Source organism: Lepus europaeus, unplaced genomic scaffold, assembly GCF_033115175.1.
Source record: "Lepus europaeus isolate LE1 unplaced genomic scaffold, mLepTim1.pri SCAFFOLD_561, whole genome shotgun sequence".
NCBI classification, from domain to species: Eukaryota; Metazoa; Chordata; class Mammalia; order Lagomorpha; family Leporidae; genus Lepus; species Lepus europaeus.
In genome coordinates this window covers 39539-54000 of record NW_026909441.1, presented here as the reverse complement: position 1 = coordinate 54000, position 14462 = coordinate 39539, and the positions used below count along the sequence as shown (strand labels likewise).

Sequence of the window (14462 nt, the reverse complement as noted above, 5' to 3'; positions counted from 1 at the left end):
TGTGATGAACAGTCTATTTCAAGTTGATGGCTAGTTCATAATCACTGTGTTTCTAAAAGGAAGAAGCATCTTTGAATTGTTGAGCACAAACTTTTATGTGTTTCCAACAAATCACATTGTAAGCTTGACTTTTCAAGTACCTTTTTTTGAAGATTTATTTTATTAATTTGAAATACAGATTTACACAGAGAGGTAGAGACAGAGATAGAGGTCTTCCATCCACTGGTTCACTCTCCAGGTGGCCACTATGGCCCAAGTTGCACTGATCTGAAACCAGGAGCCAGGAATTTCTTTCAGGTCTCCCACATGGGTGCAGGAGCCTAAGGACTTGGGCCATCTTCTACTGCTTTCCCAGGCCATAGCAGAGAGCTGGATTGGAAGAGGAGCTGCCCAGACTTGAACAAGTGACCACATGGGATGCTGGCACTTCAGGCCAGGGCTTTAACCCACTGCTCCACAGCACTGACCCTCAAGTATCTTTTTATTATCTATGTTACCTTATAGTGAGGTACGTTGAAAATTCTCCTTCTAAGCAAAAATGTATTTTCTGATCTGTATTCTTCCTCTTCTCTTCTTTGTCATTCTTCCATTTTCCTCTAATTCCTCTGTCCTCTTCATCTCCTCCTCTTCCTCTGCTCTATAAAGCTATATATGATCTCTGCCAAACAGGCTTCTGCTGGCAGTTTGCAAGTGGATATGCTGATAATTCCATCCTTTATATCTTCGAACAGGGAGTCAGTAATAAGATATACTGACACTGGGAAATGTAACAGGTGGGGGTTTAATGTCTAACGCAGTTATTTTAAATTTATTGTTGTTTTATTCTGCTGTCATCAACAATGGTCTATTTGTCTTTCACGTGTCTAATGAGGCTGATTTATAAGGTCTTTCTTGCATGATTTTTCACCTGTGAAGTACGTGTACATGTATCAGTATCTTTTCCTGCACAAAAGAACCGTGACGATTTCTCCTGGTCATGGGATGGTCCCATGTTGAGTGATGTCATGTTTTTCTCCATACTCAGACTTTATCCGAGGTTCTCCCATTAATCTTCTCCAGTTTGATGGAGAGCTCCACACAAATCTTTTCCTACTATGATGGCTCTTGGCCTTTGACTATTGTTGGTTCATGCAAAAATGTTCAAGTGTTTGCAATCCACTTCCTTTCTTTGTAGGGTTTTCTTCTCAAGCAAATTCAGCAAAGTAATCCAAATTATACTGTTTGAAAGAACCTGATGTTTCATGGTAGATACTCTCATTCTTTGAGAAGAAAGAGAAGGGAATTTCAAATCAGGTAATTTGCATTTGTTTTAAAAGAGGAAAAAGGGAAAAACAAAAACACAAGGAAGCAGAACTGGGCAGAGGCTCCACTCACCACATGTGAATCTAAAAGCCACGGCCACCCCCAGGTCTGCAATGTAAGACATCACAGAGTGCATCCCAGCAGTTTTCCTGTTTCAGAAAATTCTCAAGGTGATTCTGAGGGTTGAAGAAACAAGGAAACAAATTAACTTCCTCTTTAAACGTTAGAGTCTCCGTGATGGAAGACTTCCTATTCCAGAATAAATGAATTCCACAATATACTGCACAATTTAAGATGTAAACTTCCAGCCCAAGGGAGACAAGGTGCATTACAATTATTTTACATTACAGGATTACTAGGTTTCACCAAAACGGTGGGGAAGAAGCTTGAAGGACTCTCCCTACTAACGATACCTCAGGGCAACCCCCACAAGCATCCATCCCGCTCCTCCCCAGGTCTCACAACTTGGGACACAGCCTGGTAGGGCCTGTTGGCTGCAGAGCAGTGAGGAGCCGACAGGGGGCAGTGGCACGAACACAGTTTGCTCCTCTACAGCTTGGCCCTCGGGGGCAGCACACATAAAGCCCCATAGCCTCATATTCTGCACCAAAGAAGCAAGGCAGGTTGGGGCCTCTTCTCATTCCCTATGCCATGTGGCCCACATTCCTGTACAGGACATTTTTCCTGCTTCTGTCCTCTCATGAGAAACCTGTGCTCACAGTGCTGAGGCTCCTGACTTTGGCTGCAGATCAGTGTGGAGGCATTCGTTATGGCTGAGGTGTGGATCTCTGTGATCTTCAGATGTCACTCCTGAGGAGCTGACCTGAGAGGTTCCACACTAAGGAGCCTTTGGAACCACACCCAACCACCCCTCCCCCATGTGCATTCACTTCATACCCTTTGTAGAACATGTTACATACGGTAGGGTTAATCTCATGAGTATAAAGTAAACTAGAAAATAGTTCTTTGCAAAAATTAAGAGTGGGAATAGGAGAGGGAGGAGGAAGAAGCGAGAGACTGTGGACATGAGGGAGGGTTAGGTGGGAGGCATCACTATGATCCTACATCTGTATATATGTAATTCATGAGACTTGTACACCTTAACAAAAATTTGAAATATAAACACATTGAGTAACATAAAACAATAAAATATATTTTAAAATTCAGATGTACCAACAAAATATAAGTAATTCATGAACAATGGGGATAGGATATGAGGGACATTTTTGCACAGATAAACATATGACCAGAGGGCATTACTAAGGATGAAAATCAGCATTAAGTATGGATAAACCATTCCACATCAGAAGGAGCCATCACCTCACATCCACCCCATGGCTAAAATAAATTTCAAAATTTTTCAAGTGATGGAGAGGCCATAGGGAATTTGGAACCTTCAAACCATGATAGTGAGAAAGTTATAACACATATGGTATGGAAGACAGTTGTCACCACCTTAGAAAACTCAACATAAACTTCATTTATGATCTAAACATTTCACACCTAATAGTACATTCAAAAATTATAAAATATATAAGTATTTCTTGTACATCAGTGTTTGTCTCCACACAGTCAAGGTTGGAAACAACACACAAGTATGTGTATGGTTAACTGGAAACAAAAATTCAGTGAATTACTATAAGGAATTATCAATTTGTCATGAAAAATGTAGATATCTGCAATAATGTGGATGCCTCTTGAAAACACCATGCACAATGAAAGGTCACCTAAATCCACAGAGTCTAATATTTAATTTATAACAACCCTCAGGACCGTTAAATCCATGGAAACAGAAACAGATTGGTGGTTGTATGACTGGCAAGAGAAGGAACTGAGAGTAACTATAAAAGGATAAGGAATTTGATTTGTAGTGATTATAATATTTTAACATATGAAATAGATGCTAGTCACACAACAGAGTGAAATGTCTAGATGACATTAGTTCACTTTAAAACTGTTGCTTTGTTGAATTATTTTCTGCTCAAGATGTAAAAATCACTTTTTTATGTTTGGTATTGGCAAAAGTAAATCTAAAGCCAAAATCAAGAATAAACAGAAATGAACAGGTGGAAAAAAAGTTTGCAGAGTCCTTCTGCCTACATATAATGAAAACTTGGTGTATGATTATCACATCATTTCAAAACTATGTGAAATGATATATAATTAAGGAATTTCTGGACAATGCATTATACACATTAAAATGATTTAACATGTCTAATGGTTGCACTGAAAATATTCCAACTCTATTATAAAGCCCACATTAATATAGATTCTAGTGAATGAAAACAGTAAACAAACTTATAATTCATTTTATTAAAATATGAATATTACAGTGTTGACTAGCTGACAATGCAAATAAAGAAATTCAATTTTCAAGTAGAGCCTTTATCTGAGCTGTGCTGTGTTTGTGAACATAAACCCAGGCTAAGAAATTTGTACACAGTATTATTTTGAAGAAGAAAGGAGGAATGGGGACAGCATGGGTGTGTAGTGGATATAACCATCACCTGTAACCCCGACATCCCATGTGGGTGCCAGTTCATATCCTGGCAGCTCCACTTGCAATCCAGCTCCCTGTTGATGATCAAGAGAAAGCAGTGGAAGATGGCCTACACCTTTCCATCCCTGACACTCACATGGACACCTGAATTAATCTACGTGCTTTGGCATGAACCATCACTAGGCCACTGTAGATATCTTCAGAGTCTATCACCAGATGGAAGGTTTCTCCCACTCTCCCTTTCTTTTCTGTGAATCGGTCCTTCAGAACAAAAATATTTTAAGAAAAGTATAAATTATTCACAAGGAGATTACATTCTGCAAGTTATTTTTAACAAAAGAATGCAAAATTGATTTTATAAATCTTAGTTTCTCTCCATTGAAAACTGAGAGAGCCTTAAGAGCTACTCTTCAGAATTGAAAATGAATCATGATGTGATTGGAAGGGGAGAGGGAGCAGGAAAGGGGAGGGTTGTGGGTGGGAGGGAAGTTTTGGGAGGGGGAAGCCATTGTAACCCATAAGCTGTATTTTGGAAATTTATATTCATTAAATAAAAGTTTAATTAAAAAAAAGAGCTACTCTTCAGAACATCTGATGCCTTGGCAACTATTCTATCCCTTAATCCTTTCAAAGCATTCTGCTCAGGTCTGAAGAGAATAATGTAGCACTTGGGGACAAAGATGCAGCCCAGGAGCCCTGCGCTGGAGGCCAAGATGGAGAAGACCTCCACAGCCACCATGACCTTCCCCTTGGTGCTGTGGTAGACAGGCAGGAAGGTCACCCAGACACTGCAGAACACCAGCATGCTGAAGGTCAGGAACTTGGCTTCATTGAACGTGTCAGGCAGATTCCTGGCTAGGAAAGCCACAGTGAAGCTGGCCAGGGCCAAGGAGCCCAGGTAGCCCAGGACACAGTAGAAGGCAGTGACTGAGCCCTTGTTGCACAGCAGGATGATGTGGTCATGCTCAGAGTGTGCATCTGTGTCAACAAAGGGAGGAGAAGTCCCAAGCCAGAAGCCACAGAGAGCCAGTTGGATCAGGGAGCAGATGGGAATAATGGAGTTAGGTGCCCCTGATAGCAGCCAGTGTCTCATCCTTCTCCCTGGGGCAGTGACCTTGAAGGCTAGAACCACAGTGATAGTTTTGGCCAGGACAGTGGAAACAGCCATGGTGAACACCACTCCAAATGTGGTCTGTTGGAGGACACAGGTGGTTGTGTTGGGACGACCAATGAACAGTAAGGAGCAGAGGAAACAGAAGATGATGGCGATGAGCAGGATGTAGCTGAGACAATGATTGTTGGCCTTGACTATGGGAGTGTCTCGGTGCTTCACAAAGACCCCAAGAACCACAGCGGTGAGGACAGAGAAGCACAGAGCTGTGCAGACCAGGGTCATCCCCAGGGGATCTTCAAAAGACAGAAAGGTCACATTTTTGTGGAAGCACTGGTCTCGCTCTGTGTTGGCATACTGAAGATCTGGACAGTTCACACATTGGTCCATATCTGGTGAGAAATGTAATTAACATCATCCAAAGTTCAGTTATTCCTGATTCACAAGTACCTTCTAGAATACCCAACATAGGTAGTTTAGGCAAATAGTCCTTATTTGATGTGAAAGACAGCATATAAAAATGACATATAAAATTATTGGCAATTTTTTATGTCCATCTTCCTCACATTAGCCAGAGTTAATACTTCATCTTCCTAAGTACCTTACATAATGATGAGTACATTCTCTTTTTCTCCTAACAAAGCCCTAAGACCTACTCTCTGAACCTATTCATGGTGCTTTAAAAACATACCTTAGCCTGTGTTATTTTAACACCACAAATTCGTTCTTCATTGTTTCTTTGGATTGGGAACTGATGATCAAGATGCCAGAGGATTCCATGTGTGGTGAGGGCTACTCTGCCCTTATACAGGGCACATTCTGCTGCATGCTCACTTTGAACAAGAGCAAGCAGCAGCCTTTGATTTTTAAGTTTTTATTTAATGATTGCATTTGTCATACATTCACCTTTAGGAATATAGGGGTTCTTTTCCGTATACCCACCCTCCCACTCCCACTCCCATCATACCTCCTTCTCCCTCTTCCTCTACCATCTCCTTCTTCATTATGGTTCATTTTTAGTTTGATTTTAAATGCAGAGGACCAACTCCATGTTAAGCATAGATTTCAATAGTTTGTATCCACACACACAGACCACATATAGAGCACAGTTTAGGAACAAAATTTTCAGTCAATCCTCATAGCACAACTCATTAGGAATAGAGGTCCTACATGGGGACTAAGTACACAGTGACCTCTGTTGTTACTTTAACAATTAACACATTTATGTATGTATGATGGCAGTGATCACCCGAGGCTCTTGCCATGGTCTCCAAGGCTATGGAAGCCTTTTGTGACCAGAGACTCCATCGGTATTTGGACAGGGCCATACGCAAAGTGGTTGCTCTCTCCTCTATTCAGAGAAGAGTAGATCCTTTTTTGATGACCTCTTCTTTCAACAGAGGTTTCACAGAGATCCTCCATGTATTCTATTTTTTGCTGCAGAGTCGTGGCTTTCCATGCCTGAAATGAGCCCTTCTTTTAATGGTGCTATTCCCTCTGTACTCTCATGGCCTATTCAACCACCCAGTGGTTGCAGTCTTTGTTTTGAAGAGTATTCATTTATTTATAATTTACATGAAAGTCAGAGTTTCAGAAGGAGGAGGAGAAGCAGAATGGAGAGAGAGAGAGAAATAAGGATAGGAGGAAAGGGAGAAAGAGACAGGGAGAAAGGGAAAGAGGGAAAAAGAGAAGGGGAGAGATCTTCCACCCAGTGATTCACACCCCAAAAGACATTAATAGCTGGACCTCGTCTGTTTTGAAGCCAGTAACTGGGAGATTCTTCTGGGCTTCCTGTATTGGTGTGAGCTCTGAAACTTGGGCCATCTTCTGCTGCTTTCCCAAGCATCAGCAGAGAGCTGCATTGGAAGTGAAGCAGCTGGGACTGAAACTGCTGACCAACTGGGATGTTAGCATCCCAGCCAGAGGCTTAACCAAGCACAAGGAACACAGACATGAGTTTTCCTATACTGAATTAGCACATACACCCATACTACTCCCATGGACTGTACTCTGGTGCCAGAACCTTTCGTTATCAACAATCAGTTTCAAAAAATTAGAATGATACAAAATATATGGTACAAATAACTACTCATACCACACAAGCAAAAGCTGGAAAATCTTTATGATACATGTGATAGCATAGTTCTGATTCATGGAATAAATCTTAGAAATCCCACACTGTTTTATGGGGTGAATATTCTCCTATCTTGGTTTCTATTCATTTTTTGCCATACATATATATCAGACTGAACTCCAACGTGGTCAGCATTCCTGAGACATTCAGCCTTTTATATGCTTTCATAAGTAATACAGAGAGTGTATTGTGGAGAGTTTTATCCTTTTTTTGGATTATTACTGATTATAAGGATTAATTTCTACCTGAAGGGGGCAAGAATTTTCTCAGCAGTCATATTCCACAGCTTATTCTTTCCATGGATCAGTTGACAATTTAAGAAACAGGTGATAACTTCTCCATGAGGCAGGGACTGACTTACCTGTCTGATTGGAAATCTCATTCTCAGGACAAGGTGTGCACTCAAAACAACAGGCAGGCTTTCCCTCCAGAGGGGTTTTCCTGAATCCAGGGCTGCAACTCACACTGCATACTGAGCGTGGAGTCTGAGAAAAATCAGATGAGCGTTGGTCATAGTTCAGACTATTACTTAAGTTCCAAGTAGAGGGTTTTCAAGTCCTGCAAACCTATTCACTTAAACTAGAAACACCTGTTTCTGACACAATGGCAACATTCACTTTGATTTTCTTAAATAGATTCAAAAGACATGGAGGAAATGTGTGTGTACTGTCCATCCTCAGACACTAAAAACATAAGAAAGTATTTGGATTGGAAGGGGAGTGGTTTAATGAATCTAAGTGTCTTTTTAATAAGCCATGTTGCACATACTGCCTTAGCAGTTGGGGGGTAACAATGTGTCGTGTGAACCCTATTATCAGGTCCAACTTACCGTATCTGTAATTCCTGTGGCCCACTCTATCAAATTCTCAGAGAGAGACAACTGTTGGCTCTGTGGAACATATGGGGAAAACCGTCCTACTTTAACCTTATGTCCAACACCATATGGAAAATTCAGAAAGTTGAGAATGTCATATTCAGCTTCCAAATTTCTCTTGTGATTCAGATTCACTAGGTCACCAGCTGTATTGGTAAATTGGAGGTTCTTCAGAAATGGGTGCAACTGAAAAAATGCATCATATTCTCATGAAGACTGCCCAAGCGATAACACATGAAACCCAGGTTAGAGAAAGCCTTATTTTCTGTAATCACAAATAAACAATAGAACCTGTTTTAGGACCACCCAATGAATTGAAGTGAAAAAAAAATCTGATGAGAACTACATCAAGGTAAGTATGATTTCACTCATTTTCCTACAAAATCAAGGGGAGTAAAAAATATCTAGCTGTGAGATTCAGACCATTTCCAACAGTGCAGTCCAAGCTACCAACACTCATTTTCTCAGTGTACCTAGAACAACTATCTGTAATAAAGTTACTAGAATAAAGAACTGTGCAAATTATATTAGATCCCTCATGTTAATTGTAGATGAACATCCTCAGTAACATTTGAACCTGAAAATAATTACTGAACTGCTGAAGTTGAAAATGGAACAACACAGTCTAGGTATTTCACATGTCAAAATTAAATTGAGAGAATTGGAGAATATTTTTAAGTCACAGCATTGATGCTTATCCAAATTACCTTCCCACCTTTCATTGGAGCCCTTTTGCTAATGACAAATTACAGGCAGAGGCTCATTTTTACCTTGTGTTTTGGAGAAAGGTTCCCAAGCTACTTGGATTGAACACCTGCAGAAACTCTTATGGGGATCACTTAAGGAGTACATGTCAACAATGGAAACCAAGTTACCTGCCAGGGAGAAAATGCCACCTTTGCCCCCTTGTTCCCTGGCTGCATTTCTACCTCTTGAAGAAGCATCTCATGTACGCTGTGGGCCACAGCATACACGGCATTGTATATGTTGTAACTCCCATCACTCATGGCCATATCAAAATGATGCGGAGGCAACGATTCCAAGGAGGCATTCAGTGGACAGTTCTGCAAAGTTTTGCAGGATGGCCCAGTAACTGAGCAATTAAAGGCCAGCGACCAGAATTTGGAGAGGTAAGAGTCTTCTGGGTACTTGGAAGGGTTAGCTGTCCGAAGAAAGTTTTTGAAACCAGAGATCTCACGACGGTGGTGTGAAAAAATGAGAGTCCCATGGAATGAGTGGAGCAGGAAATGTTCCTCACCACTGGCAAAATCCCATTGTGAGGTGGTGACCCAGACTTTCCATGTCATTAAACGTTGCCATGATTGAAAGCTGACGCCTATGAGTGACTCAGTGACACAGAAAAGAATCACCACATTTGCTGATGATTTTAGGATCTGGATATGAAACCTATCCTGGAATGAAGTTAGTGTCTCTAAAGTGGCTGGGATCAATTCCACAAAGTCTACACAGATGCTGTTCTTCTGCATCTCGACTTTCAAATGAGACATAAACTGAATACCTTTTGGGAGGTCTGAGATGGCCAAACCTACCCAGGTCCACCCAAAATGGAGCATCAGTGAGACCATGCCAAGGGCCAGAGAAGTGTCTTTGGGTGCCATCTGATAGAGGGAAGGAAACTGACCACTGTCACTCAGAAGAGGTTCCAATGGCCCAAGAGTAAGCTGAGGGAAAAGGCAAGAAATCTGCGTAAGGATATTGTCGTAGTGTAAAATATTATTCCTGAAAAAATTAAGCAGATAATGGAAGTATCAGATTTTAGAATATTTCATTGTTCTTATCTCCTACTACATATGAACTTCCTAGCTCATGAATCATTAGACTCACAGGTTGAGAAAAACATTTCTCCTTTTTACTTACCCACACCTCTGCTTCAGAACAAATGTGGTTAATCCACAAAATATCTGCACACATTCTCTTTAGATCACATACTGTCTCAAATGTAGAAGTTCTCTGTCACTTAAATTGTTGGTTCTAAGTAAGGCACCTAAGGTGATGTACTTTATCCCACTGTTTCACTACACACTCACCTGTGGAATTTTGTAGAGTTCCAGCAGTGTCCCCATTTCGACAGCAATGCTGGTTCCTGATATTACGGCTACAGACTTGCTCTGTTTCCTACACGTGTAATTAGGAACGTCCTTTTCCAGTCCTGCAAGCCAGATGAAGGGGTTCTCCATCACAGTCATATGACTGTACATGGCATTGTAGAGACCAAATCCCAAGGTCATGTTGGGTAAAAGATGGGGGTTTTTGTTGATCTCCTCAATAGCAAAAACCAAGGCCAGAGCATACTGGTAGTTTTTGGACTGAAACCTGCATGAAGGGCACAAGGATCTTTAAGGGAAAAGCCTCCAATCCAGATTATCATAAATTCTGTGACAGATGGATTGGTCATGGCCAAAAATTCATATGTTCTACTCCGTATGTGTAGATTTGCTGAGTACAGAGTGTGAACTGTTGTATTTGCAGGACACATGTCCTCACCAGAACCAAAGCGGCTACCAACTTTTACTGGTTTCTAAGCCTAAATGATTCTGAAAAATAAGATCTGCTTTTACATCTTAATGTCTTGGGTATGTTATCACATGGTTGTCCATGCAGCCAAAGAACATGATCTGATTTTTGGATGCATACCTTGTCAATTTAAATCATCTCTGGCAACAGCTACCTCTTCTAGGTCTTTGTATTTGATATCTAATGTAAATACTACAACAGGCTCTGGAATGTCCTCTCTAAAGTTCATGCACACCTAGGAGTACACTCCAGTTGTCAAAGAAAGCATGACAAGGAAAGTCACATCATCTTTAGCACTGCCTCTAAATGTTGCCTACATTCACAAACTACAATGATTCTTCATCTTACCACATCATTAAGTGCTTCTTGAAATAGCAGTCATACGATCATAAGGCTGCAGGTTGTAATGAGAAGAGAGAGTAACTCAATTGAAGGCTATGTGATCAAAAAGAGGGATGATGTCAGAGCACTGAAAATGGTAGATGGGAGTCTGTAATTGATCCTGAAAAATCTCTTCCCCATCAAACTTACCCATCAACCACCATCACAAGCCAGGAAAATAAAATTGGATTCAGAGCTTGAAAGAAGGGAAATAGATAAAAGGGAGGAGCACTTTGGAGAAGCCAGAAACACTCCCTGGGTGAACATGAACCACTGGGCTATGAGGCACCTGATGCTTTTCAATGAAGCCAGTCATGCATTTAGAACACTAAACATATGTAAAGTAAATCATTATGAGTGGTATCAGTATTTACTCCAAACAGGCCTTCTTCACTCAAGTTTTCTTTCCTACAATATTGAATATAGATAGCCTTCCATGCAAAGAATATTTTGCATTTCTACTTTCTGGGATCTGACATTTCACAAAGAATATAAATGAGGAGCCCCTTGAATTTATTTCTGATGTCCTGTGTGTTGATTCCTCATGAATAGACCAGGTCATGTACACTGCTTGTTAAGGGTCACTGTGTGCTCCAGAGGAAGTGACAGTTTTTCAGTTATTTGTTCTTGCTGCAACTTAACATGGATATATCTATGCATATTATATACATATTCTCTCTCTATATTTATGTATTGGTATACTATAACCATCTATACAGTTGCTACATACATAGTGTTTTATGTATATATAGTTTCCATACATATTTGTTATCCAAATATGTCATTCATACTTTGTAGAATGAGGAAATTTGAAAATCATTGCTATGAATCAAATAAAATTCAGTTTTGTATTTCATATATCTGTTTCTCTCCTCATTACTGTGACATTTCCATTTTTCCACATCCTCTCATTTCTTTCTCCAGCTGCTGCCTTGTACCAAAATGTCTAGACGGGTCTTTGACACACTGGAATTTGTAAGAGTTTATCTCTTTTATGCTGTGTTCTTTATCTCTAAAAACAGTTTATCAGTAACTATTGTATATTCTAAAGTTGGTGAATCTAACATTGGAGGGTATAGCGCCTAAATCTATTGACAGTTCAGTATTTCTTGTTTTTCCAAGTATCATCAACACAGATATTTTCCCTGGGTTTATTAAGATTTTATTATGATCTCCAGTTTGCATGGCATACATCTTGGAGGAACTAGGGCTCTATTCATAGAATCTTTTCCTACTACTGGAAATTCACTATCTCCTGGTCTCCATCATTAAGGGCACACTTAAATGCTGTGCTGCATGCATAACCATGGGGAATACTACTACTAGTAATAGATAAATATTTCATAAGTGGGAAGCCATGTGCACATATCAAAGAATGTAAATTTATAAAAATCAATGTGAAGTGAATAATATTGTTCTCCCAAGCTAGTATCCATTCGATTTTTTTCTGCAGAGATCTTTGGGCAAATGACTAAAATACTTCATCAGTTGCATCACCTTGGTGGCACCAACTATACTTCTTCAAATCCATTGGTTTTAATGATACTGAAATGATCTATGTCCTAATACCTACCTTCTATCAAAGTTCTATGCAGCTGCAACCTACTTCCTGTAGCCTTACAATAGAAACCAATTAGAAAATTGGCACCTTCATAAACAGGTTTGAAGAAAACAATTCTGCTGTCCTACAAGATACTATATTCTGTAGGCATGAAATTTATATATGCTATGTATGTATATGAAACATTTATATTTAGCTACAAATAAAGTATCTTCAAGAGAGGCAGAAACAGAATAATCCCCCTTAAGAAATCTATTTTGCTCAGAAAAGGCAGAATCAGGGAAACACTGTAAATGTAGTAGATTACAACCATTGAAATTCTTATGGGTGTATTCATCATTAAAATATAACTATTATATTTCTGCAAAGGTGTTGCCCTGAGATTACTTTTACATATAAAAAAACTTTTTGAATCTTTTCTCTTTTATAACTGTAGGAGAAATGAAATGTTCTCATGGCCCCAAATCTAGTACGTAGCAGAAAATAGTGTGAGCACATGTGGAAGAGCTCATGTAACTCAGGTTTGTTCATTACAGTGCATGGGTTCTGTAAGAATCTGCTACTGAGGCACAACAGGGCCCTGAGCTGGTGAACGTGGACAGGGAAGGACAGGACGATACCGACCAGACTCTGGTTCCTCCTATGATGAGACAACCTTTCCCTGAACCATCCACAGTGCTAGGCAGAAAGAAATGTCTTCCTCATGTCCCAAATCAATTACCAGCAGTTTTTAGGAGGGACAGAAGATGGACAGGGCAGGGATACAGAACATATTTGCCTATCCATTTGCAGACCCAATAACAAGTAGCTAATATGTAAATAAATGGAAAATGATTATGGCAAGGAGAACTTACCATCTGAATCTGCGATATTTGCTGAAACTCCTCACAATTATGGGAACCTCATATGTGTAAATGTGCAAAAAAGCAGCAATCTCAATATCTCCATCCTTGTAATAACTCCGTTCCATCTGGGAATAGCAGTCGGGACCATCCTGACAAGTCACAAGGAGATACAGCTGCAGAAAGAGCAACAGAAAAACCAAAGGAGACATCTTCAAAGTCTGTGAAAAACCCTAGGACACAACAGCAGTGAAACATGCAGGGTCATGCAGGTGCATACATAGAGCGTGTGTGTGTGTGTGTGTGTGTGAGATTGCTTGAAACAAGCCACTTTAATACTGCTCCACCTGACTTCTTTCCACCAGCTGTCCACTCGTCCATGGGGGAATCTGATACTTTCCTGCCCTGAGGCTCTGCAGTTCAGGTCTTCTGTCCTGGTGAAAAACACAAGAAGAAAAACATGTTTGTGAATCGTCCTCCTTGCCCCAGGTGCCAGGATTGCCTCCAAGTCCATGGAGACAAAGAGTCAAGGAAGAAACTCCTGTTAGTTACATTTGTTGCAAGGGCTTTGTCAATAAACCTCTCCATGAACTTTTCCAATTATGGACTGGGAGTACATCAGAGGGCATGAAGGGAGGCATCAGTCAAGGCTTTCAGAAACGATTCAGACCAGAAAAATGCAGAATCACACACTACAATGACCCAAAGTGCAACAGGGCAGCCTCCCTCAGCCAGTGTTCTGTGCAGCCACACATCACTTTGATAGCACATGAACCCCAAACCAATCCTGTTTACAGAGATTGAAAACCACAAGCACATGTGGTTTTCAGTGTGGAACCAGTAATCACCCTGAATTCAAATATTTTCATTCTGCATGTCTAATCACTTCATCTTTAGTGGTAAAACATAAAAACCTCCGGCACCATGGCTCAACAGGCTACTCTTCCGCCTAGTGGCGCTGGCACATCGGGTTCTAGTCCCGGTCTGGGTGCTGGATTCTGTCCCCGTTGCCCCTCTTCTAGGCCTGTGGGGAACCATAGGCTGGCCGCTCGTGACAACCATTCCCTGCGGCTGGAGGTCACGTAGCCTGGCTCACTTAAACTGAAACAACGGACTGAAGTACATCCTGTTTTTCATGCAGGACTCAAACTGAAACAATAGTTTGAGGAACCACATCCTGTTTTTCATGCCCATTTTTAGTAATCGGGCTGTGGACTATATA

At 40.6% G+C, this 14462-nt stretch overlaps 1 protein-coding gene across 1 annotated transcript; it reads right to left on the bottom strand.

Annotated features, from left to right (window-relative positions):
• Positions 1 to 4381: 4381 nt before the first annotated feature.
• LOC133755563 (vomeronasal type-2 receptor 116-like) lies at positions 4382 to 13828 on the bottom strand (the record flags this gene model as incomplete). Its single annotated transcript, XM_062185640.1, has 8 exons — positions 13793 to 13828; positions 13588 to 13674; positions 13253 to 13416; positions 9970 to 10255; positions 8797 to 9603; positions 7877 to 8107; positions 7409 to 7532; positions 4382 to 5305 (listed from the first exon to the last, which is right to left on the bottom strand). Coding segments are annotated over exons 1-8 (2659 nt in total), but the record flags the coding sequence as incomplete, so codon positions are not given.
• Between the last annotated feature and the right edge of the window lie 634 nt (positions 13829 to 14462).